The sequence below is a fragment of the Symphalangus syndactylus genome, chromosome 13 (genome assembly GCF_028878055.3).
Source record: "Symphalangus syndactylus isolate Jambi chromosome 13, NHGRI_mSymSyn1-v2.1_pri, whole genome shotgun sequence".
Taxonomy (NCBI): Eukaryota; Metazoa; Chordata; class Mammalia; order Primates; family Hylobatidae; genus Symphalangus; species Symphalangus syndactylus.
This window is the reverse complement of record NC_072435.2, coordinates 80,633,336-80,658,593: the sequence shown is the minus strand read 5'-3', so window position 1 is coordinate 80,658,593 and position 25,258 is coordinate 80,633,336. Positions and strand designations below refer to the sequence as shown.

General features: G+C 32.6%; 1 protein-coding gene across 1 annotated transcript; it reads right to left on the bottom strand.

The window, feature by feature from the left end:
* Positions 1-25,258, bottom strand: ALX1 (ALX homeobox 1). Its single transcript, XM_055237254.2, has 4 exons — positions 24,764-25,258; positions 21,379-21,683; positions 18,267-18,395; positions 1-1,692 (listed from the first exon to the last, which is right to left on the bottom strand). Exons 1-4 carry the CDS (start codon positions 24,987-24,989, stop codon positions 1,372-1,374), a joined length of 981 nt encoding a protein of 326 aa, XP_055093229.1. The 5' UTR covers positions 24,990-25,258; the 3' UTR covers positions 1-1,371.

Here is a 25,258-nt window from a genome sequence, read left to right as displayed (position 1 = left end):
TTTAAGTACTTTTTCCAAAATTTAATTTTAAAATTCATTTATTCTTGTCCTTTAGCCATTAGAGCTCCCAAGCATATTCCTAAAGTCTGCAGGATCCACAAGAAGATTCTACAGAGTACAAAGAGCTCGGCTCTAATCTGAGCCATGGAAGTCATCTTCATTTCAATTAATTTACTTTGCCTTTATGAACTTAAGAATCTTTCATGGAGGTTGACATTTCACTCATCTGAAAAAGCTTGGAATGTGACAGGGTAAAGGGAGGAGAAGTAAATCAAAGGGGTTAGCAATTTTCCAGATGCAATGTATTTTTCTTCTCTTCTTTTCCAACAGAAATTTTAGAAAGCTTTCTGACATTTTAATTCTCTATGCAAAAACCACAGTAGCAAAAAATGCTTAAGGCATAATATGTCAAGAAACAAACACACATGCATGTAAGCATGCACATACCCACAAAATACATATAAATTCCAACTCACTGATGCTTTAACAGAAAATGTTACTTTCAGTGTAGTATTAATTAGCGGTTTATGTGCACAGGTTAATCAACACAATCTTCGTTTAAAAGCAACAGCAAGGTTTGTAAATTTTTTCTTGTTTGTGATGATTAAGTAATTGAGTCTATGCTGGCTTCTTCACTGGAAAAATGACATTTATAAAGTCCGCTCCCATGACTATATTTTCAATCACACCAGAATACTTCAGTTATCACCTTTAGCCATGTGGCTTCAGGAAACCATGCCCAAATATCTCATGCGAATGTTGGTTATTTTAAAAGATCCCTTGTTTAACAGACTGGAAATTCACTAAAACATCAAAGGGTAAAAACAAAAATAAAAATGAGGCTTGAAAATAAATTCTCAGCAACAGGGATTTTGCCCACTGCTTTTTGGAGAGAGAGAGAGAGAGAGCAGTTAACTCCCCAAAATACTCTGATTCAATATTTACCTGACAGCTTTGGCATCTTGACATTTTCCCCAGTGCATTTCCTTCTTTATCGGGTATTATTTTACAAGAGATTTCTTGTTATACAGAAGTAACATAAATCAATCTATAACAGAAGAATTTGTTTAACACATTTATTCTTTAATAAGTTGCATGATCATATTTCATTGACTTGTACAATAGAAAGGGAAAGTCTTACTACTAAAACAGAGTTTGTGGAGACTGGCACATGGTAAACCTATTTAGTCTTTTCAGAGGTTCGTTCTTAGATTTTAATGTTAAATAACAACTATTCATTTAAGCTGGTCTCACTGAATATCTTGACCTTTAGCAATTCCACACACAGCAGCTTATTGTGGTATCCTTTAAATATGAGAAATAAGAATGTTTAACTTTGCTATTAAAAGAAAAATAAAGGAGTACTGTATGTTACATGGCCCATGAAATATTCGCGGTGTGCTCCTTGGCTTTCATTCGAAGAACTGCGATACTGGAAGACCTCCTTTCAAACTCTGGCTTTGTTTCAAATGCATGTCCATTGGTTGGCCCAGTAAGAAGAGAGTCAGTGAAAAAATTGTTGAGGGGCACGTGGCTGAACTGGTTTTGGTGGTTTGAAAACCCCGTGTAACTGGAATCTGTCCGAGGCGAGTGAGAATAAGGTGTCATACAGGAGGAAGTGTCACGTGGTAACATGCATGAAGTAACCACAGACCCACCACTTGCATTTCCTGCCCACAAATTGTTCTGAATCTGGAATATATAAAACAACAAATATTACATTTTCATGTTCTCGCTTTTGTTCTCTTACTTTTGTTAAGTTGTATTTACTAAATTTGGTTAACTATTATTCATTGTTTGCTCCCATTGGGTGGTCTGTAATTACATACAACAATGACTAAAAAATAATTATTTGAGAGATCCTTCTAGTTTGTTACACTGAAATAGAACAACAAATCTCACATTCTTGGCCACATAACATACTCTCAAACATGTATATCTCCTATAAAAAAAGTATTATTTTCATAGTAATGATTTTAAAAATGAATCTGGAAGATTGAGTCATGACCAATTCATATGCTTAGAAAAGTAGTTTAAAATCTGGTTTTAAGTTTAAAGATAGTTTTTGTCTTTCTAAACAAAATAACACAAATGCATTTTTTAAAAAAATTCTAACTTAGACTCCTGGTACGGCAGTTTTCGTTGGAAAGCATTGCTGACAATAGACTGTTCTGCAAAGATATTTTTGATCAAACTTATTCTGGAACATGTTTGCCCTCCTATTGCTTTTTGTATCCTATAGTCTTGAAAAAATAGCTCTGAGAATCTGGGAAATTACAAAATTTGTAAATATACATATTTTAAAAATTTCTTCTATGATTTATATATGATATAATGAATTCGAAACAGACATGTGACATGTAAAACAAAGTTAGAATTTTAAAACATGGGCCTTTACCAAATAATGGAATCATAGCTGAGAAAGATATGCAACTATTTAGCAAAAATATCAGATGAGTATAACGCAGTTACTCTTGTGTTATATAATACTCCTATAGAGTAAAAACTGCTTTATCATTGACACCCAAGATATTCATACTTCATATTATTAAATCTCTACAGGAAACAATTCAATGCAATATTAACCAAGTACAAATGTATCTAAAGTTACTAGCATGTAAAAGAAACATGATATAGAACTTATATAACAAGAATTTTAAGTAGGACATATCTCAATCTTAATATACAAGCTATTTAAACAAACAAAAATAGGAACCGCATATGTTACTGGGAAGCTAAGGGAAAATCATGACAAATGGCAGGAGGTGGGGAAGGTAAAGAAAGAAAATGTTGCATGGGATAGTAATACTATGATGCAGCCCTTTGAAGATGAAATAAAACTGAATGCTTTTAGCAACATTATTATAATACATTTGGACCAGAACATAGCAGCAATACACATGTTAATCACATCAGGCTTCCTTATCTTTTAAAATCATGATTGTAAGAGTAGAATCATCAGTGAGTAGGACACGTATGTTTTCCTATATTTGTTTTTACATAAAGATGCCAGACACCTACATATAAGGTCTGGTGTAGTCTTACAATACCCATGCTTGTGTTGTACTTTCTATGGCAACTAATTTTCAAGTAAGAGCAAAAAATATGTTAATAAATCTTCTAGATCACACTGGTAAAAAGGTACTCTGTCACTCAAGAGAGGACTGATTAACCAGGTTCAAAACGTAAGAGAAAAACCTTAATAAGTAATTTCAACCTTTGGGTGGGGTTTCAGTGATTGGCAAGGTGCTTATATATCTGGGTTGTCTTAAAAAATAATTCTTTATATAAATATATGTGCAAGCTGCTTTAAAGTTGTTAAATATATACATATGTAGAAAGAGACAAAGAGAGAGATCTACATATCTATATCTAAACATATACATTATATATATACATATATATGATTTGCATATTTTGTTAATCCTTAAATTGTCTCAGGCTATGTTCTAATTCTGGCTCATTCTACTATATGTGTTCCATTTTAGGCAAAACATAATGATTGGTATCAGTGATTGCTGAGTTATGTATCTCAAACCAACAAGAGGGCTGCTAATGTCATTACTCTGTCAAACTACCTCTTTTAACTTCATCTGGGTGATTTTCCTCTGACATTCAATCACACGTTATGCTACTCGGCAAAAACCATAGTCACGTGTCTGACAAAAGAGCCTTCAGAAAATGAAAGTGAACTTTGCTTGCTTACTTAAAAAAATAAAAAGGAAGACAAGATAATGAAACAGAAGGATTATTTATATTTTGTTTGTTAAAGAATTGCTCGATTTATAGTTTCTTGAATTTTTTATTAAAATCATTCATTCATATTCCAAATGCACAGAAATATGTTCACCAACTAGATGAAAAAGCTAAAATCAGAAAGGTAAAGGCAAGGAAGGTAACCTATAGATCTAAATTAAGAAAATATTGCCTCCCTAACATAATTAACATAAATCTACCTATAAATTGAAAAATATTCTGTAGAGTACATTTAAAAAAAGCAAATTTTATTTTGATCAAAACTTCTTATCTGGACATGATCAAGCATGTTATATGCATTACTTTTGATGAAATAATTTCTAACATATAGACATGTTTTTCTGGGCAGAACAGACTGGTAAAGTAAATATGATAACAATATTTTAGTTGGGCTTGTGAAGATACCCTAAATATTTTGAAGATTGTCATTTATTCCTATTGGTAGAGATACACTCACACATTTTTACTGATCTATCTTGTTTTCAAAATATCTGTTTCTTCCTCCTCCCCAGCACCACCGCTGATCTTACCTTTTTTAAATTTCCAACATCTTTATTTGACTTTAGAAACATTGTTGATTTCCACATTGTAAATTTATTTAGATGCAAATCATAAAAGATAGTATCCTCAGTATATTGTGATTTTACTTCTCTGAAGCTTGCCCTCTGGGTGTTTAAACATTTGATGATGACGCTCAAGACCATGTTCATTATAGCTAATGGTTATCAATTAATTACCATGTATCAGACATTACGTTAAATATATTATGAACACTTTTAATTGTTGCAGTACACTAAACAGCGTGTTCTTTTGCTATCCCCATTTTGAGGATGGTAATACTATGGAACAGAGCTGAAGAAGATCACCCAAGATTGCATAGTTCCAATGGTGGAGGTCAAATCTCAACCTAGGAAACCTTAGAAATGCTGTAATAATGACTAGTTTTATGAGTTGAAATTATTTACTCATTATCCCTACTTTGTGGAGGTTCATAGTCTCTACTCTCTGAAAGAAAAACCCACAATTATTTCTCACATCTGTTTTGTCATCCTCAGGTCTAACATGGCACAAGGTAAGTCCTTAATACAAATTTATTAAGTGCTCAAAAAATATGGACTGATCCATCTTGCAGGTATAATCAAAATTTTATGGATGATTTATGTTAACATATCAAAATTTTTGTTTCATAATATGAACTCCTAAATCACCATACTCAATAATCTTAACAGTGATCATGAAAATTACATTCCTAGACCTTGCTAACTGCATTTACCTGGGAAGTTCTTTATTTTTATTATTAAACACTGATTCTCCACCACAGATAAATATCCTTGGAGACTCTGACTCATTTAGTATGGCTCAGGAGATCTGTATTAAAATAATAGTAATAAAATACACACATGGAATTCTGAAAATCAACTGAAATTAGGAAACACTACTGGAGTCCAACTTCCTTCCAAATGAAAAATTATTTGTACACCAATTTTGTTTACCACTTGTGATAAGAACCTCACCTATTTAAAAAAAATCCATTTCTTTTCTATAAAAGTAAGCTGTTATAGTCCTCTACCTCTACCTATGGCTTCCATTTATGTGCCCTGTAATGATGCAGAATAAGATCATCTTTCTTACATGTAAAAATCTTAAAAGTGTCATCAGGCATGATGATACGACCCCCAAGTCTTTTTTCTCCAAGTAAACATCTCCAGTGCTTTTTTTTTGTTTGTTTGTTTGTTTATTTGCACAGTGATCTTTATTTTTAAATGTCTTATTATGAAACATTTCAAGCATACAAAAGTAAAAAGAATAGTATAATGAATTCCCGCATACCCATCACCTAGCTTCCACAATTATCGACTCACAGCCAGAGATGGTGTTTCAAAGCATCTGTGGCATATATGAAGTGATGTAATATATTTCAACCTAATTAACTTAGCTTTCTTTATTTTCCCCATATGTATTCAAATTATAGGCTGTTCATGTGTGCTCTGTACATTTATCATTATATATTAAAATTAATGAATGAATTCAAGAAAATACTCTAGAGCCATGAAATATTGTTTCTACAAATTTTTATATATTTTTAAAAATTGTGGTAAAATGCACATAGTGTAAATTTACCATCTTAACCACTTTAAGTGTACAGTCCGGTAGTGTTAAGTGCATTCATATTGTTGTGCAACGAAACTCCAGAATCCTCCCAGCCCCTGGCAACTCCCCTTCTACTTTCTATCTTTATGAATTTGCTTTTAACCATTCCTCATAGACTTGGTTTCTAGACACTGTATCACTCAGATCATGTTATTCTGGATATGTTTGAGCTTGTCAATACCGTTTACCCTTACCAATACATAGCATTTACACCAGAATATCATACACTGCATATCATCTGATTGCTGTAGGAAAAACTTGGCAGATAAAATCTTTGTTCTAGGCCATCTAGATTTGATTAAACAACATTATTTGAGCTAAGGGTTGACTATACTGCTATCAAGCTGGACTCACACTGTTCCTCCATCCCTACACCAGTATATTCTCATATAGGCAGTAATTTTTAAACTATGCCCTGGAATCTATAAATCCATGTGCATATTATCTAAAAGTGCCTATTACTTTTTTGTCAACTGGGAAGCCCATCAAAATCGCACTCTGATTCATTAAAGGAAAAATTATATTTGTGGTTCAATTTTGGAATTAAAAAAATATTAATTTTTTTCCTAAATAGGATAACTACTCTTATTTTGAACTATTTCATAGATACTACAATGACAATACCTGGCACCATATAATTTTACGGTGTTTTTGTAGGCCTCTGTTCAATATTCAAGGGCTTTACAACCAGAAACAAATACTTCCCATATCCTTCTTGTATGTGTGTTTTTTAAAAAGAAAAAGACAAAAAAAAAGATTGACTGCCTTCATGTTTTTTTTCTTTGTTGTGTTTAAAAGGAGTGGAGAATCTAAAAACATTTCATGTTTTAACGTTCTCTGAAACGTCTTTTTTTAAATTTTAGGGGTGTGTTCAAAGCACTGTCCAGGGAACTCTGTCCAGGTAACTTAGCCAACTACCTCCCATTAGCATGAATGGAAGTTCAGCGGATTTACTGCACTTCACTTTGAACATTTGCCCCTTCATGTTTTTCTAACCAAACAAACGTTAACACTTAATTATCCCATGACTTTGGAATTTTAGAGAAAAGTTTTATTTTTGTCTTATTTATTCCAAACTGAAACCTAATTCATTTAGTACTCATTTTTTTCCAAGGAATTAAAAGCAGTAGAGACGAAGGAGAGGGGAAAATATGTAAATATATATTAATATAAACATAAATACTAAGAATTTTTTACTGTGGATATATATTTGTAATAAATTCAAGTACTACAGTAAGTTATGGGTAGAAAATTATTTATTTCATTTACCTTAGAACTTTGATATGAATATATTCTTTGTAATCACAACTACAAAGTGGATTTTGTTGTTCTAACCCTGGTTTATATTTCTAATATATTTACTGATTTTATATAGTGAGTACTTTTTAATATATTTTTCCAAAAAGGACTTTTAAAAGAATAGTGAGTTTGTTAGTTTTTTACTTAATTGTAAAATAGCACGATGTAACAAAAAAAATAGTTTCATAATAGCATTTTATAGTCAATATCCTAATATTAGTGCTATTTAGAAGAAACAACACTGTCAAATTTCATAGAAATACTAAACATGAAAATATGTAACAACCTTCCCTTAATTTTAAAGCTCTCCAAAACAACTAATTAAATGACATTTTTTCTACTAAAATAAGTTTATTTAACTCTACTTCTCATCTATATATAGAGCGCTCCTATCTCCTGCCACCAACATCGATCATATTTACTTGCATAAACACACATACATACACAAACATCTGCACACACATTCCATGTGCACACTCACACAATTCTCGCATCACATGCTCACACACTTTCCTGTGGGAATTAAAGGATACTTTAAAAGACAGAGATCAGAGATTCATAGAGTTACTTGTGATGATGTTATAGCAATACCTCTTTACATTAAAATCTAAAAATTGATTTGGGTTTCCTCTTTGGCATAATGTTTAATACTATATAAATTTATTGAGACAGTATCACTATGTAATTGAATTTACTAGATTTGTACATGTTCTCTTAAAAGTGAAAATACTGATTTCTGAAAAAACAGCTCAATTTTTTAAGAGACTATTATGAAATTCACTAGTATATTCCTGTAACATTTACATGACAAAATATTAATAAGAATCATATGCTTAGCAACATGCAGATACTTCAGCTGTTGACTAACTTTAGGATCCCATTAACTTTTCTATTTACTACATCAGTAAGTTGCTGGCAGGGAGAAAGAGTATAAGTGAATCTTTAAATATTGAATTTGCCACCAGTGACTAACACACACTGAGACTTTGTCTACCTGAAAAAAAAGATCCCAACTTGAATTAATTAAGCAATGAAAAGATTAATCTGAGTATTTTTTAGGTACTGCCTAAGGTAAAAATGAGGGTACATTTTCATCAGTATCTACTCATTAGATCTAATTTTCACCAAAAAATATTTTAAGGTGATATATAAAATATTTAGATTTTGATAAGTCTATTGACATTTCAAACATTCTTAAAGTATTTTTCCAATATATATTATTAAACTAAAGTGATTAGAAATCATTTATTCATGAGAAACAGATCATATACTAAACACTGTCACTTTTATTTTTTAGTAAAATTCCATCTTAGATATGTATACAGAGATTTGAAACAAGAAAGGTGCCTTTCCATTAAAAAAAAAATCACCATTAAATATCACACCCATATGAGACTGATGATTTATGAAGAAAACTGCTTAGCAGAAAAATGAATGTGTATGTCTACTTTTAGTGCAAAATTAAAAGCATGAAGCTTAATAAGAAATGTTAATGTCTGTAAATTTTCAGCATAACATCATATACATGTGTTTACATTTTTCATTATTCAAATAATATTTGAAAAATGCTCCAAGTCCAAGATATAAGAACATTAAGAAATTTTTTCTTTGGTGTTGACTGTATTCTTAAATTCTATATTAAGTGACTTTTAAAAAGAAGATTTATAGAAACTCTCACGATTGCTTTAAAATGAAAGTTTTCAAATCAACTCATTTAAGGAAGAAATAAAATGGTAACACCTAGCCTTTGCTATTTTATTACTATCAAGCAATAATTATCATATGAAGGATTTTCCAAACTTTTGTTACATTATTTTTCATGTATTTTAATACATGTATGATAGCTATTGCTGATTCATCAGTGTCTGATTCATTTTAGTGATAAAATTATCCTATTGAAACAAAATTCACAACATAAGAAATAAAGATAAAAATGTAAGCTTGTAAATTAAGCTTTTATGCATAAATAGCTTAGAATATGAATAAAATTCGCAAATATTTTAATTTGCACAGAAAATGTTTAATTTTAGAGATCTTGCTTGGAGTCATATATGGTCTTCGAATTTATTCTTAAAATATTGAGTGAAGCTATTGATTTTACTCATCATCTCTTTGTATTAACTACAAAGTTGACATTTTATTTTTGTAATTTTTAAAATCAACTGTGAGTTTGTACGGAAGTTTACCTATTTAATGTCTATGATGTAGAATAAAAAAGAAAATCCATAGACACATGAGGCTTCATAAACATGGCATGCATATAATTCTGGATTAAAGTATACCATAAGGTTCACACTAACAATAGTGTAAACTGCAGATTTTAAACAACAGTTCTGTGCTCATAGACTTCCTGGGCTTTGATGGCTTAATTTTCTGCCTGTTATTTCTCCATCTTCTTGTGAGGTTTTTATATGTATAAGCTGACATTGGCACTCTGCAACATTTATTTTTATTTTCTTCTTATTTATTTGGTTATCTATTAAACTTACTGATTTACTTTCCTTGTAAAATAAAAAAAAACTTATTTAAAAAAATTGTGTTAACTTACTGTGTACAGTCACATTAGAATATTACATTTTCAAAAGAACAGAGGTAATTATTTTCATAATTGACGTGAGTGCACTTTGTTTCTTTTGGAGGATATTCTTTGCCTCTTTAGAGTCTTTGTACATGCAACAAAATAAAAATTAATTAAAGTTTTAATAAAAATGAAGTTTCATTTTTATTAAAATTTCTTTTCATTAAATGAATTCCATTTCATTAAAATTAAAATATTTCAACAAAATAAAAATTAAGAAAAGAATTCACTGTAGCTAACTGTACCTTCACCTAATGATACTGACAAAAATTGTCTCATGCTGCACATAACTTATATATATATATACACACATACATATATAAATATTTTATTCATATTTATTTAAACTCTATATAAATTTAATCAGCATATTTACTCGCTGCAAAAACTGGATTTTAGTTAGGTAGATTATAATTATATTTCTTCTATCACTTTAAATATTTGTGTTTATTATCAGTGACAAATTGTACAATATCAATATGATTTTTTGAAAATGATGGTAACATTTTGGACATAAGTCATACAAGAATTTTCACTGTATCATTGTATGACCATTCATTGGTTGTTTCATGGATGTAAAAGCATTCATTATACAATGTATTAATTACCGCTGTATTAGTAATATTTTTTAAAGATTTTGGTTTGCTTACTTCAAATATTTGGGAAAAAATAGAAATTATAGTGATAAAATTATGATATTTTCTCCAAAGGTAAAAAATGCTACAAATGCCTTTTAATTATAAACCACAGTTGTAGAAGGAGATAAGTCCTATGTTCCTTATTTAGCTTAAGTTAAGACAACCATTAAGATTAATATAGAAACTGCCGTTAAAACCAAGGTAGATAAGCAATATGTCTACAACCTACTATATGGGAACTACTATTATATGAAAACCTTAGAATTTCATTTTTTAATTGGATAATTACAATATTTGAAATAGAATGTGTTAAACTAAAATGTTTTACAGCTTTAATCTATGTATTAAACTATAAAAATGACTACAAATTACCTATAACTTGCATCTACTGCTTGGCGTGTTCAAATTCTAAGTGGCATATATTTATGAAGTCCTCAATAATACAGTGGAAGACAAGACACTGTGTGGATTCCTTGGTACATTTGGTAAGCATAGATTTAGAGATAGTTTTCACTGTTTAATACTCAGTGAAACCTCATTCAAAATTTTGGTGGGAAAAGCACTTCAATTCTTTTTCTGAAATTTGTGATGAAAATATTTATAAGAAAATAATTCTGGTGAATCGAAAATATACTTAAACTTTTCTAAAGTTACCATATTTGGTTTTCAATTTAAAAAGGAAGGTGTGTTTAACTGAATTTAATATTTCCCTAGATCCCTAAATAGTAAATTTACTCAGAGATTGGATTAACTTAAACACTACAACATAAGAAAACAAGCAATTTAGCTACCTGGAGAGGCAGGTACTTTAGAACAAAATTAATAATGACTAATGGAAATGATAGAATTCCTACTACTTATTAAGTTCTGTTTTGTACTAGGCAATGCGCTAAGTAATTTGCATAAACAAATTTGTTTAACATTCACAAACACCATATGAGCTTTTACCCCCATTTTATAAATGAAGAGAAATGTTCCTCATGGTAAATTCATTTGCCAAAGGTCTAAAAGCTATTAAACTGAAAAGCCAAAACTTGAACTCACATCTCTCTGACTGGGAAGCTCATAGTCATTAATGTTAACCCCTGGCCCTCTTCAAATCCCAGGATTCGCCTCTGTAGTCTATAGAGGGCTTTCCTTTTCAGAAATCCATTTAGTCTTCACAATAACAGAAAAATCATCATCATCTTAATCATCTACACTATCAACACCACCAACACTGGCACCAACAATACTTCGATTTTACAAATAAAGAAACTGAAGATCGAGTCAAAGTTGTAACTCAAAGTTATCTATCTAGATAATAATGTCAGTGCTCATGTAATCCAAACCTAAGAACATGAAATTGTAAAGTTCCTTGTAAGAAATGAAGGGTAATTATAATTCTCAAGAAAATACTTATACCTTAAGATAAAATATTTTATTCACTAAAATAATTATTTTTAAAATGCTTTGTTTTTGCCGTGTTAGAAACAAGTTAAAATGTAATATCACTAGATCTTTGCTCGGTTTTTAAATTTAAGGCCAAAATTATTTAGATTTATGGTTTCTTGGGCCTAGTTTGCGCCAAGCAGTGTTTGCAAATTTAGTACAAATATTACCCAGTTTTTAGTCTTTCTACAAAGCAGGGAATTTTGTCTAGATCATTTATACATCCCTGATCCCTGCAACAGTGCATGGCATATATTTGTTTTGAAAGGCAAATAACTTTGGAATAAAAGTCAGCTGAAAAGTGTCGGCAAAATCTTTCTAGCCTATTTTTTTGAACAGAGGAAGAAATTGAGGAAAAGTGAATTGCTTTTATCACAAAACTGGTTAATAACAGAAATTCAGAAACTATCTGTTTTATTGAAAATTGATGATTTTTGTTTTATGATACACTACTTAATATATTAATATATTGAAGTGAAACTGTACTATTACTCACATCTATCCAATGTCTATATAATTTGCTCAATTCATAGCAGACCATCCTTGGTGATACAAAGGTGACTAGTAACTGGGTCATCTTTTAAATATTTTACATTGTAAATGAGAAGTCAGACCTTTAATACAACCCACCAAAATGTCAGTGAGAAAGTGATGTGCATATAGATGGCACATCCCAGAGGCTTCATGGAGTAAATATGGCTTAGGTGAGGGAGGGAAATTCAAGATAGAGGAAACAAATTCATCCCAAGCAATGAGAATGCTCTCAAAAATGTCACCTCTTGAGGAAAAATGAATAGATTAATTTAGTTAAATCATAGCATTGCCAAATGGCAACTGATATCTTGAGCCAAAATAAAGAACTTAAACAAAAGATACTATTGTCAGTACATCAAAATATACTACCTTAAAATATGTAAATATGAACATCATGTCTCTCACTTTCTTATTTGTTTGCTGTCAAAGATAAGTAAGTTTAAGAAAAAAATCTTGAAACAGTCAATGCGGTATTTAGGCTTTGTAAATGTTTATAAATTTAAAAACAGAAACATTTTTACTTTCCAAAAAGGATGTGATATTTTAGGATCCAATTTGAGTTATTTCACTGTTCAATGATGAATTAAAGAGATGATGTTACATAAAGGTCTCTGGGCTCCTGAGTTCAGAAAACTTGAGCTTAAATTAAACAAGTTAATAGATACAAGAAGGAAGCACAGTGTCTGGCTTTAAATATGCCCCCAATTATTAGTAATTATTTTTAATGTTATAGCTGTTGTTACTATAGTAAAAAGAAGGCCAGTTGGAACAAAGTATTTATTAGAACATATTAGAAAGTATTAATTACTATATAGAAATAAACATATTATGATTGTACACACTGAGCAAGCTTGAGGAGATCATTTTCTAAACTATCTCTGTTTTTCATGTATTTCTATGTATGGCTTCTCTTTCTGCCAAATTGCTAATTCTTCATTTCTGTCCTGCCTCTAACGTTTTCTAGTTTCCAACTTTTCTGAAATTAATAATTTTTTCTGTAATTAACAGTCACCAAATCCAATGTCTTATTGGACTGAGTTATTGGATTCTACTTCTGTTTCTACTTCTCCCATTACAAGTTCCTATTTTCAAGCCCCATGACAAAAAAAGTTTCCTTTAGGCTAACTCTTGAGAGACATGATCTTGGCACAATTATTTTTTCAAACAAACTAAAAAAGTATCTTGTATATATTTAAGTTAAAATAAAAATTCCCCCTGGCTTTATCCAGTACCTAGAGTGGGGAGTTGCAGCCACATAATTTCGGAAATTTTGGTAACCAAACATTAAATGATTTACCAATATAAGAAAGTACTATGGATTTCATGGTATTAATTTTTATTATTATTCGTGATTGGCACTGTTGAAATAATTCCAACATATGTTCTCCATTCTTAAATTATCAGGTGGTATAGCCAATGTATACAAATTATGAGGAATAATTAGTGCAACATTCCCATGATTTGTGGGGGAAAATTTTTTAAATTAATTTTTCATTGGAGTGAAATAGATGATCAAATATATAATTTGGTGTACCATGTCCATTCCTCCATTGGTGTCTAGGTTACCTCATTCTTTTAATTAATAATATATAAAGCTTTGAGGTACAATAACACAATGGTAAGATAATCTTAGGGAAAAGAGTTGGTTAGTCAGAGTACATTGAGTCATATTGAGCCTTTATACATGTCTTAAAGCTGTATAAAGTTTTAGATTCAGAATAGTTGCTATGCACTATTCTGAATGCTTTACCCTTTATATAGGTCTTAATCAGTGCTAGGCCTTATTCTGATTGCGTTATCAAAGAAGCAAGAAGAGTCAAATATAAAACAACCAACGTACAGGGACAGAAAAATTGAAAACAGACAGAAATGGGGTTTGAAAGGAAATGAAGACTGAAAGAATAAGATGCACAAAAAAGTAGTCATAGTCAAGTATTGTGGAATATACTTAGTAAGACTGTTTAAAATCCATGTGAAGAGCTCATAATTTGTTACTTTATTACGTCTAAAGTCACCACAGTCAAGTAGTTCAAAATGATATAAACCATTCTCCATTTCACCTATATTTTTATTGTTATTTCACTGGTTGTGGCTCCCCCACACTAAAGCGCAGACTTAGAATAATGCAGCTCAAGCTTTATGCTCCTTTGGTATCATTTAAACATATTCACAGGTAGAGACAGTCTATTGTCAGGTTAAAATCTGGCAAGTGGGAACCAAATTGTCTCTGGTCAAATCTGAACTTCACCTCATCTTTTTCTCATTTGAGCAATGGAGACAATTAGTAACACCTAGCACATAATGTTGTTGTGAGGATTAAATGAGATAATATATGTAATCTGCTTCGAACAGTTCCCAGATATACAGAGAGAGCTACAGTAGTGTTAATAACCATGAAGACACTGCAGTCCCTGTCCTCATGGAGCTTGCAGCCTAGAGGGGAAACATTTTTACAGAATTTTGTTTAGAAACAAACGGCACTCAAACTAACTCAAACTGACTCAACTAAGGCACTCAAAAATATTTGGCAAACAAAATTTGACTAGCCCTATGATGGTGAGTAACCACCAGAGTTATCCTCATGCTTTAAAATAGGAGAAAACATAAGGTAACCTCTTTAAGATAAATTTTAAAAGAGAAACAAGATTCCGCCTATGACAAGGAGATGGGGGCATTTATTGAAGAGGTATCCATAACGATAGTCTTCTAGCAAACTATTGGGTAAAGGTTTAGATGTAGTGAGCTTTATAGTCTCTCCTGCAGGAAACCACTTGTATGATCACGAACCAATTCCTTAACTCAATTGAGCCCGTTTTCATAACTCTTTTTTTTTTTTTTTTTTTATTATACTTTAGGGTTTTAGGGTACATGTGCACAATGTGCAGGTTTGTTACATATGTATCCATGTGTCATGTTGATTTCCTGCACCCATTAACTCGTCATTTAGCATTAGGTGTATCTCCTAATGCTGTCCCTCCCCCCTCCCCCCACCCCACAACAGTCCCCAGAGCGTGATGTTCCCCTTCCTGTGTCCATGAGTTCTCATTGTTCAATTCCCACCTATGAGTGAGAACATGCGGTGTTTGGTTTTTTGTCCTTGCGATAGTTTACTGAGAATGATGTTTTCCAGTTTCATCCATGTCCCTACAAAGGACACGAACTCATCATTTTTTATGGCTGCATAGTATTCCATGGTGTATATGTGCCACATTTTCTTAATCCAGTCTATCGTTGTTGGACATTTGGGTTGGTTCCAACTCTTTGCTATTGTGAATAGTGCCGCAATAAACATACGTGTGCATGTGTCTTTATAGCAGCATGATTTATAGTCCTTTGGGTATATACCCAGTAATGGGATGGCTGGGTCAAATGGTATTTCTAGTTCTAGATCCCTGAGGAATCGCCACACTGACTTCCACAATGGTTGAACTAGTTTACAGTCCCACCAACAGTGTAAAAGTGTTCCTATTTCTCCACATCCTCTCCAGCACCTGTTGTTTCCTGATTTTTTAATGATGGCCATTCTAACTGGTGTGAGATGGTATCTCACTGTGGTTTTGATTTGCATTTCTCTGATGGCCAGTGATGAGGAGCAAAGTCTCAGGATACAAAATTAATGTACAAAAATCACAAGCATTCTTGTACACCAATCACAGACAAACAGAGAGCCAAATCATGAGTGAACTCCCATTCACAATTGCTTCAAAGAGAATAAAATACCTAGGAATCCAACTTACAAGGGATGTGAAGGACCTCTTCAAGGAGAACTACAAACCAGTGCTCAATGAAATAAAAGAGGATACAAACAAATGGAAGAACATTCCATGCTCATGGGTTGGAAGAATCAATATCGTGAAAATGGCCATACTGCCCAAGGCAATTTATAGATTCAATGCCATCCCCATCAAGCTACCAATGACTTTCTTCACAGAATTGGAAAAAACTACTTTAAAGTTCATATGGAACCAAAAAAGAGCCCGCATCGCCAAGTCAATCCTAAGCCAAAAGAACAAAGCTGGAGGCATCACGCTACCTGACTTTAAACTATACTACAAGGCTACAGTAACCAAAACAGCATGGTACTGGTACCACAACAGAGACATAGATCAATGGAACAGAACAGAGCCCTCAGAAATGATGCCGCATAGCTACAACTATCTGATCTTTGACAAACCTGACAAAAACAAGAAATGGGGAAAGGATTCCCTATTTAATAAATGGTGCTGGGAAAACTGGCTAGCCATATGTAGAAAGCTGCAACTGGATCCCTTCCTTACACCTTATACAAAAATTAATTCAAGATGGATTAAAGACTTATATGTTAGACCTAAAACCATTAAAATCCTACAAGAAAACCTAGGCAATACCATTCAGGACATAGGCGTGGGGAAGGACTTCATGTCTAAAACACCAAAAGCAATGGCAACAAAAGCCAAAATCGACAAATGGGATCTCATTAAACTAAAGAGCTTCTGCACAGCAAAAGAAACTATCATCAGAGTGAACAGGCAACCTACACAATGGGAGAAAATTTTTGCAACCTACTCATCTGACAAAGGGCTAATATCCAGAATCTACAATGAACTCAAACAAATTTACAAGAAAAAAACAAACAACCCCATCAAAAAGTGGGCAGAGGACATGAACAGACACTTCTCAAAAGAAGACATTTATGCAGCCAAAAAACACATGAAGAAATGCTCCTCATAACTCTTTTAAATGAAGGAGTTGAACAAGATGACCTCCAAGACTTCTTTTATTTAACATATAATATCATATTAATAAATTTGGGGGATTTATCTGGAGGAGTGAGGTTTCTAAAATTGGCTTTTAAGAATCATAAAAGGCATCAGAACACAAGGAAAGAACAACATTAAAGAACTGAATTTGTACTCATAGCGTTGAAGAAAATGAATACTCAAGTTTGGGGTTCAGATCATCTAGTTACTGAACTATCAATGTATTTCTCCAGCATATATGTTTCATATGTGTTTTCACAGGGGTCTCTTATAATGCATATCATTAAATAACAAAATAATACATAGCTTGTTGCTTATAACATAGGTTTTTTCCATCATGTATCAAATACAGTTCTGAATATCATTATTAAGTATTAGGAAAAAGTGACACAATATAAATCAGAAAGACAAAACATTTACATTCATTACAAAATATGAAAAAGAAATATATAGTCTCTATATTGAAAAGGAAAATGAGAAGAAAAAGAATTTCTAACACTTTTTGTAATGAAGTAAAAGAGCACCCATTATAAAGAGAAGCTGTTACTTATCTGTGATCAATTTTTAAAATTATGTCTGATACTAATTCTGTCTCTGTTTTAAGTCATACAGGACCAAATATGGACCCTTAGAGAAAGAATAAGCAATTTGAAATCTGAAAAAAAAAAACGTAGAAAAAGAGACACATTTTTAAATTGAGTTAAGGGCTTAATAGGCCACATTTGACATCAGGTTTTATTATAGTTCATAAAACAATATCCACAGAGATTGCATGCTAAGCAACACTCTATTTACAGTATTTTTAAAAGTTAACAAAGGAAGAGAGTCTGAGTAATTAGAATGTAGAATAATTAAAATACCTGTGTCATTAAATGATGCTATTCCGTTTGTTGCAATATACAACAAAATTCAAAAGAAAAAAATACCCTGAAATATTTTTAAATGAATGACTCTGTAAGAAAACAATAAGAAAATAATTTAGAAAAATTAAAACTTAGCAGACATGAAGAATGTTTTCTGAAGCTTAGATTTTCATTCTTGACTATTATCTTACATATAATAAAGCCTATGTTAACCATTTTAAGAATATACAAACCAAATCTACTTTTCTTGATCAGTATTCTGTGTAGTTTAGCATACCTGTGGGTAGCTGTCAGTCCTTGGCAAAACTGATATATCATAAGTGGCAGCAAAATGGCTTTTCGCTTGTTGTATTTGGCCATAACGTTCCCTTTTTCTCCATTTGGCCCTTCGATTTTGAAACCAAACCTAATTATTTAATAAAAAGTAGAATTTTAGCTAAGGAATATTTGATAAAGCAAATGTGATGTTAAAAGACATCAAACAAGAAAGGTAAACCAGGTTAAAAAAATTACTTAAAAAGAAATGTATTTACATTAGAAAAGGATCCACAGATTTTACTTTCTCTTGTATCCTGATATGGTAAGTGATTTGCCCATGAGGCAAAATAATTTAATAGAAAGAGGCAGAAGACTTTCGGGAAATACATCTGATATGTCTGAGCCTCTGTTTTCTCATTTATGGAAAACAAAAAGGAATTAGATTGTATGATCCTGAATACTCCATATATCTCCACATTGTCATGGATAAGTCTCCTTTAAGAGAATGCTGCAAGTCTGGAGGACATATATGCCATAATGTAAACTCAGTCAATCTATAAGCAAATTAATATCTGAGTCTATTAAAACTTATCTTTAAAATATGTCACAAAAGTGAAAGCTCTTCTGGGTTGTGCTCAAACCTACATAATCTTTTAAAAATCTAAACATAAAGATTACATCTAAATATATGGCAGCAGCAGGAACATCATGATTATCTAGAAATAGGAAAAAATGAGATTGCATATTATAATAACCATGACAAGAATTATAGGTAAAAAGGAATCATCTAAAGTTGAACTGTGGTTTTAAAATACGTGAATGTGCTTATTACATACATTATGCAACTTATTTTCCCTTATGAAAATGCTCGGATATCTTTACATAATTTCTCTAATTTAAAGCACAGGTAATGGAAATAATGTAAGAAATAGGGCAGATAGAACCAAGTGTCAAGAAAGTCTATCAGTTAGTGTGGCAACTAAGGTCACTAAGCTATCTTCCACAGTTTCTCTAATTACCTATTAGAAGTATTTATTATAAGAACCATCTTCCTCAGCAGGTTTGATAGTCATTAATTCATACTTGTAATGCTCCAATGCCTTCACTTTAATATTAAAGGGAGATGCAGAAGATTATATTCAATATGTATACTTTGATGTTTTTTAAGTGAACATTATAGGAGTAGCTTTTGGGAATCTCTTTAGTCTTCTTCACACAACTATGTTCAGAATATAAAATATTTAGGAAAAAAGCTAGAAATCAAATATAAAAAATGCAAGTTGTAAAAGCCTTTTGTTGAAGTTTACTTGAAATTTTCACTCTTTTTCATACTCAATTCTAATCTTGTATATCTTTACCTTCACTATTATGGCAACATATTAATACTCAGTTTAATTTTTAAGTCCACATTACAAATTTAAGATGCCACTTTGCAGAGTTTTCAGCAATTGAAATGAGCCAGAGGGCTATATGTTCATTATAGTTTTAGTACACTGCTGATAAACGCATATTATCCATTATGCCAAGGCTCAAGACATCAACAACAAAACAAAACAAATCAAATTTTCTTGCTGTCTCTACAGATAAGCCCCAGGAACATACTAAGGGAATTTAGTAATATGTTTTTGGGGTTTATTTTTTTTTCCATTGACAGAAAGAACTTGACAATTTCCTTAAAATGGGTAATAGTTACCACTCTTATATGCAAAGCAGGAAAGAGAACGACCTGAGTAAATTAAGTTCAGATTGGCTCTCTGTGCATGTTCTTAGACAAAAATTAATAAAGACTTGATGAATGTTAAGGGGAAAAGATGCATTATGTACAGTTGGTCACTCTGTGTGCAAACATACTTGTTTATGGTTACAAGTATAACTAATTTAAATATAGACAAAGACAAAAATCTCAAACAAAGTGGGTGTTAATACTTGACAATTCTAAAATTCTTTGTTAGCATGAACTTTCTACATATTTACTTCCTGAACCAAGATAAAGTAACCATTTGCTTCCACCAACTCAAGTAAAAATCTGCTGCTTGTTATCCGTGTACCACCAGATGTTATCTCTAATGATGTAAGAGCCTTACAATGGCTTAATCTTAAGAAGAAATACCGTTACTCGATTTAGAACAAAATTTTCACTGTTTTATTCATTCCCCCATTTTAGCAGTTTATGGGAATTGCAAAAATCAATACTTTTGTAGAGGAGTCAGAACACACACAAAGTCAAAGGCCATTATCCTGAATTATTGTTGCATTTTAAACTCTTACTACTTGGAAACTAGTAAAATATAGTTTAAGAATATCAAATTTAGTCAAAATAAAGTACTCCTAAGAGGTAAAATTTTACCTGATATGATTTTTCTTTCTCAAATTATTTTTAAAAATTAAGCATACTGGATCATCCAATTTAATAACTAGAATATATCTTATAAACATAATTGAGTATATACAAAAATTTACTTTAAAGCCATTATTTTTATTGCTTATGCAAAATTCATATGATTTATCTAGACTTTAACCATTATAATGGAATATTACATATTGACAACTACTAGAACTATAAAATCGTAAATGAGCACTATTTGATCTTTTTTTAATTATCCATAGTGAAAACATTCCATGGTATACATAACAATTGGGAATTTGTGGGATTGTTTCTTTTTTTTCTTTTATTATGCCTCCAACTCTAGAAATTTCTAGATGTATGGGCTATTATACAAATAATTTACAAATACCTGATGTATAATCTAAAAAAGAACCTTAATGGCTAATAAAACTGAAAAAAAAAACAAATAAATATACCAATTACTAAATAGTCATGATTCTGCTTTTCATCCTTTAAAAATTGCTTTTGAAAATCAGAGATATATTATCATATTGTTATGTTTGAATGATTGTTAATTTTTATGTCTCTGTAATAACTCGTGTTCGTTTTACATATTGTGTGAGTTGTCAAAATTTTTGCAATTAAAAAAATAATTTTAGTAGACATATATTCATATATATTACTCTGTTCCTCATCTTCAGCTAGGGAATCAGTTTGTTTCTTTGTGGCAAAATGCACTTATTCAATTATTCTAACACCATTTATTTTCCTATCCCATCCATCAAGGCCTCTGTTTGGCTCCTACCTGGACCCTGGCCTCAGTGAGCTCTGTCCTCAGAGCAAGCTGTTCTCTGACATACACATCCGGGTAATGAGTTTTCTGAAAGACTTTCTCCAGCTCCTCCAGCTGCAAACTGGTGAAGGTGGTTCGGTGTCTCCGTTTCTTACTGCTGGATACATTGCTATCACATTTATCCCCAAGTTCATCCAGCTCTCCCTTCTCTTGCATCCCTTTCACAGGAGACATTCGGAGACTGTTACAGTTGTCCATAGCTCTATTCAGTTCCGTGTGAAGGGGCTGTCCTTCTACTTTAGTGATCCCATAGTTCACTGTACCCAGAGGAGGAGAAAACAACAGTTCTCAGGATTGTGAAACTCATCTCAATTAAATCAATAAGTAGAAGTAATTGAGAGTATCAAGAAATTGGCCTATTAATAATTTATTTTGCTAGTATTAATTCAATTACCACATTCTATACTTAATTCATTGTAGGACAGGTTTAAATACCATTTTAAAATATGTTCACGCAACTGCTATGATCTGGCAAAATCCGCAGTTCTATTTTACAGGATTTATATGTTTATGCACATATTTTTTATTTAAATTCATGTACTCGAATTTAAAGATGATCTGGGTGTTTCATGAAAAAAACTTTAAGTGTCCATGATTTTTGAAAACTGGAGCAAATTTAATGTCATGTATTTACTCAAAGCAGATAAAATCAAGCTACTAATGTGGCTCAGAAAATATATTTTAATCTTAAATAATACCTCTGTACTAATATCTGAAAGTTATTATCCGCCACCATGTAAAATGTACTGATGATAGATTTCAGATGTGACATTATTTCCACTAAATTTTGAATATTTCAACTTTATATCCATGTCTGCATTTACACTTTTTCTTCAAAAATAATCTACTAAATTGACAAAACAAATTTCATGCCAAATTTTGAATGTGCTTTCTATCAGAAATTAGATTTAAGCAGCATTTTTTTTACCTAAAAACTTATCATGCAGTTCTTTTTAAAACATTTCATATTTCTACTTAGCTAGTTAAATAAGTTTTAAGGTTGAAAGCTTTACTTTTTTCTCTGCTGAAACACAGAAATTAAAACAGCTATTAAAACATTACAGAGGATGACATCTGGCATTCTGTTAAGGGATGTTTAATTTCAGTAATTTTCTTCAGATTTGATTGCATGCTTGCAGTATGATATAAAACAAAAATATATCATATAATGCCACACGCCCACAAATCCAATGGATGCATATAGTGAAATGGGAAGCACTTTTTAAAAAGTAAAGTCAATCCAGCCAGAATAATAATTTCCAATAGATGATCATACTTTTTTCATTTGTTTCTTTTTTTAAAATTACCCCCATAATGTATTTTTACAACTCTTTTCATCATTATACAAATATATTCAACTTTAATGCGCATATAACTTCAATAGCTAATAATTGAGTACCGTGCATTTCAATGTCACTAAGGGAGTAACTCTCAAAAATGTTCTCATCACAAAAAAAGTCAGATATTTGAGGTGATGGCCCAGTTAATTAATGTAATTTAATCATTCCACACTGCATTAAAAAAACGTAACATTACTTTGTACCCCATAAATATATACAACTATAATTTGTCAATATATAACAAATTTTTTAAATGAACGGTTTTCATGCAAAGGAAGATGTGATGTTAAACTAAATATAAAGAAGAGCCATGACTGATTAACAATACGGTTCTGTCTCCTTGAGCAAAATTCAAGGGGGAACTGCAGCAATTAGGGATGGGGGAGGGGAGGCAACAGAGAGGCTAAGGGCATCTCAAGAGAAAGACAGGATCTCTCCTAAATTAAGCGGATGACTGCCTATGTTCATCTTCCTTAACACTTCTCTGTTAAAATTCATCTTAATAGTGTGATATTTGTTTAAATTTGATAACGCATCAATTATGTCTCTTATTTTGGATTCTCGACTATTTAAAATAAAATATTATGATCGAGTCCATCCGGAGTCAATACAAGACATTGCAGAATCATTAAAGAAAGACCTGTCAATTCAAATAACGTTACGCATGCATCTAAGAATTCCACAAGTACAGATACCAGGTCTGAAACGCAGCCAGAAAACCAACAACTCAGTGTAAGAATAATAAAAAGTATATGCGCGAATCTTTCTAAATAAATGACTGAAACGACTTAACTGATTATTTTCTCTATCATTTGCACCTTTATTTTTGATTTACCCTTAGTGAAAAGTTACTTGCAACGTTAAATAAAATTATTTGAGATTAAAAAAAGAAAATAACTTGTGTTCAAAATATTTAGAAAATGAGCTTCTACAGGCCAGTGTTTTGTCAGATTTTGAATCTCCATAAAATAGGGGGCAGGGCGCTTGTTGTAAATATTTCACACTTAATTCGTTTGTTATTTTAAAGCAGCCCGCCCCTTATAGCTTAACTGTGGAATATATACAATGATAAGGAAAAGTTCTCTTGGAATTGTAAACGTGCTTTAGCTGTCGCGATCTGAAATAATAGGTTCGTATTAGGTTACAAGATAGAAAAGATAGATGGTTTGTTTTGATAACATTTTGACTTGGAGATACTTGGGCATTCAAAGTTGAAGATTTCACCCAGAAGCATTCCAAAGACTCCTTAGGTGACTTTTAATGTGAAGTCATAAAAATACAAAACGTAGAATCTGGGAATGAGTGATTAGGCCGGGTATGCTTTGCCCGAAGCTATTTAATGTGCTTTAGTGTTTAACAAACATTCAACGCGTGTTGTATTGCAAACGCAAAAAAAAAGCAGAAATTACAAATTCACACATGCTAGAAATCTAGGGATCCTCAAACTTTGAAAAAATATCGCCACGTCTTGGAAAATTAAAAAGATTTATCTTTACCTAAAGGAGCTCAAAGGGTTTTTTGTTTTTTGTTTTTGTTTTCCGGTTTGTTTTTTTTTTCCTACTCGTGACGACAGTGACGTACTCTAACGAGCTGTGATCGATTTCAGTTCCTCCCGCCCGGACTGCAAGGCGGGCTCGCAGAGGAAGCGTTCTGTCTTGACTCAATTACGCTCTATTTAGCGCCCTATCAGTTTACTCCAGGAGCCAATATTACAGAAGGACTCAGGGATCCTTAGGCGACCAGACCCTACAGCGAAAGGAGAATCGCTCGGAGGCAACCCGGTGCTGGATCTCTCCCTCCCTCCGCCCTCCGCCCCCAAAGGCTGCAGCAGCAGTAACACCGCTTCATAAAGCGATCACCTTCCACTACCTTCCTCCACCTTCCAGATCCCTCGCTCCCACTTTTCTCCTTCCTCCCTCGCTGCCTGATCAGACCGATCCTGCATTTTCGATTGCGGAAGGGCTGCGGCGGCTCTGGCTGGGGCGCTAGCGACTCACCGCTGCTGTCCTGACAGGGCGAGGTCCTCTCCAAGCGCACGTGATGCTCGGCGCGGGGCAGGGGTCCGAAGGCCTGCACGCATTTGCTTGCAGACGCTTTGCTGTAAAAGGACTCATTGTCCAGCGTCTCCATAACGTGCTCCAGAGGACCTCCTGCGCCCATGTAAAAGTCACTGTTTTTACTCGGAGGGCTCTTGAGGGCAAACTTCTCGCTCAGAAACTCCATAATCCTGGAAGGCTGTCGCGTAGCTCCTGGGGCACAGAAACTGGAGAGAGCTGGGGGAGGGAGCCAGTGGGTGGGAGGAGGGAGGGCCAGAGAGGAGGGAAGGGAAAGCGAGCGCTGCGGCGTCGGCAACTGCCCGGCTCCTGCCCCTTTAATACGTCCCGGCTGGAAAAGGAGCACCTGAAGTTGCTTTTATATCTTGAAACTCAGCTGGCCTCCTCCGGCAGCCTCCCAGTTCTAATGAATATGAAAATAGGCGGGCGACTAACTCC